Here is a 1,901-nt window from a genome sequence, read left to right as displayed (position 1 = left end):
CGGCGCGCTCGACGATGGCGACGACGTGGCCCGCAAACGCCGGCGGCGACGACTCGTTCTCCTCCTCGTCCTCGATCAGCTTGAGCTGGGCGCCCTCGACCTCGAGGTCGTCCTTGGCCTTGTCCGGCTTGCGCGACGCCAGCCCCGTCTGCTCCTCCTTGCGCTTCTTCTTGTCCTCCTTTTCCTTTTTCGTGTTCCACACCTCGAGCGGGTCGAGCAGCTCGACGGCCACCACGTCGCCCTCAAGCGCTCGGTTGCGGTCCTTGGAGCCGCTGATGAAGATGTCGCTGTCGAGCACCTCGGTGGTGACGTAGGCGTCGCTGCGATTGCGCTTGTTGATCCGCAGCACGCCCACCACGAGCTTGCCCTCGGCCAGCAGGACGGGCAACGTCGACTGCTGGAGGTAGTTGCCAAAGAGCGCCTTGCGCTGCAGCGCTCCACCCGGAGTCTGGCCCGGCTGCTGCTGGTTGAAGCCACCGGCGCCAAACTGGCCGGGGAAGCCGCCAGGGCCCATGGGGTTGAAGCCGCCGCCGAACGAGGGCGTCTTGTGGTGGTGCTGGTTGTGGTGGTGCGGGGGCGCACCGCTGGCCTGGGCCCGGAACTGGCGGAGCGAGGCCAGCTGCGCCTGGGCAGAGGCGAGATCCATGACCTGGGGGCCACCAGGAGTGCCGTTGATCCGCCAGCTGGCGCCGCTGTTGGTACGCCCGTGACCGCCACGGCCCGCGCCGCCGGGTCCTCCGCTTCCCGCGCCGCCGAAGCCGTCGGCGAGATCGTTCATCGAGCCGCTGCCGTTGAACGAGTTGAGGCTGATGAGTCCGCCGCCGGCCATCAGGTATTCGGGCGACAGTTGCTGCAGCTGCAGCGAAGGGTGGCTAAAGTGGCCCATCGACGGCTGCGGCGGCTGCGCGCTCGGGCTGAACGCGGGCAGCAAGCCGGCCTGGCCAGCGCCGCCAGGAGGCGTGGGGACGCCGCCCCCGACACCCAGCTGCTGGTTCTGGCCCTGCTGCTGGCGGTTGCGACTGATGGTGTTGGGGAAGGAAAAGTCGGGATTGGGCTGCATGGCCGGACCGCCCTCGCCGGAGTTGCTGTTGCCGACGTTGACGCTGCCGCCACCGTTGCTGCCGGCAGCCGCCTGGTTGGCCTTGTTGACGACGTTGACCGAGTGGCGACGCCCGTGTCCGCGCGGCAGGTTGGCCGAGGGTGGCGCGCTCTGCTGGTTCATGGCGAAGCCGCTGAGGCCGCCGCCGAACGAGTGGCTGGTCGAGAAGCTGCCCATCGGTCCGGTCTGCGGCGCATGGCTCTGGATGCGGCGGTGTCCGCCGCCGATGCCCGCGCCGCCGCCAAAGCCCTGGTGCATGTTGAACTGCTGCAGTCCGGCGCCCTGTCCGCCACCGCCAGGGCCACCAAACGCGGCCTGCTGCTGCAGAAGCTGCTGCTGCTGGAGCTGCAGCATCTCAATCTGCTGCTGAATCGCCACCTGCTGGTCGGCATACATCTGGCTCTGGGCGGTCAAATTGCTGATGCCGCCAGGGCCGCCAATGCCGCCCATCTGACGACCACCGCCGACCAGCCCGCTGATGTCACTGCCGCTGCGGCGATGGGCGGCTGCGGAGAGGTGGTCGTGTTCCTGACGGCTGTTGCGGGTGGGGTCGAAGGCAGACCCACCCATATAGTCGATGCTGCTGGCGCCATCGTCGGTCATATCGTCCATCTCGTTGGGCGACGGGCCGAGGCCCGAGCCCATGTTGTACCCGAGATCAGCGAAGCGGCCCTGTAGGCTGAGTTGACGCTGGTGGGCGTTGGCCGCGCGCAATTCGGCTGCCGTGGCTCCGCCGCCGCCGCCGCCAGCAGACGGGTTGGCCGCGTGGCGGGCGACGGCGCTCTGGAAGGCGGCGTTGCCG

The 1,901-nt window shown here is 69.1% G+C and overlaps 1 protein-coding gene across 1 annotated transcript in view; it reads right to left on the bottom strand.

The window, feature by feature from the left end:
• The window catches only part of PFL1_06860 (uncharacterized protein), a gene marked incomplete at both ends in the record, with an annotated part of 5,811 nt that overhangs the window by 2,385 nt on the left and 1,525 nt on the right, over window positions 1-1,901 (bottom strand). The window contains one exon of the mRNA XM_007880492.1: window positions 14-1,880. Within this exon, the coding sequence (XP_007878683.1) occupies window positions 14-1,880 (1,867 nt within the window). The remainder of the gene's footprint in view (window positions 1-13; window positions 1,881-1,901) is intronic.

Source organism: Pseudozyma flocculosa (assembly GCF_000417875.1).
Source record: "Pseudozyma flocculosa PF-1 unplaced genomic scaffold scaffold00008, whole genome shotgun sequence".
In the NCBI taxonomy this organism is placed as follows: domain Eukaryota; kingdom Fungi; phylum Basidiomycota; class Ustilaginomycetes; order Ustilaginales; family Ustilaginaceae; genus Pseudozyma; species Pseudozyma flocculosa.
Note: the sequence above shows the minus strand (reverse complement) of the source record. Positions and strands in the feature narration are given on the sequence as shown.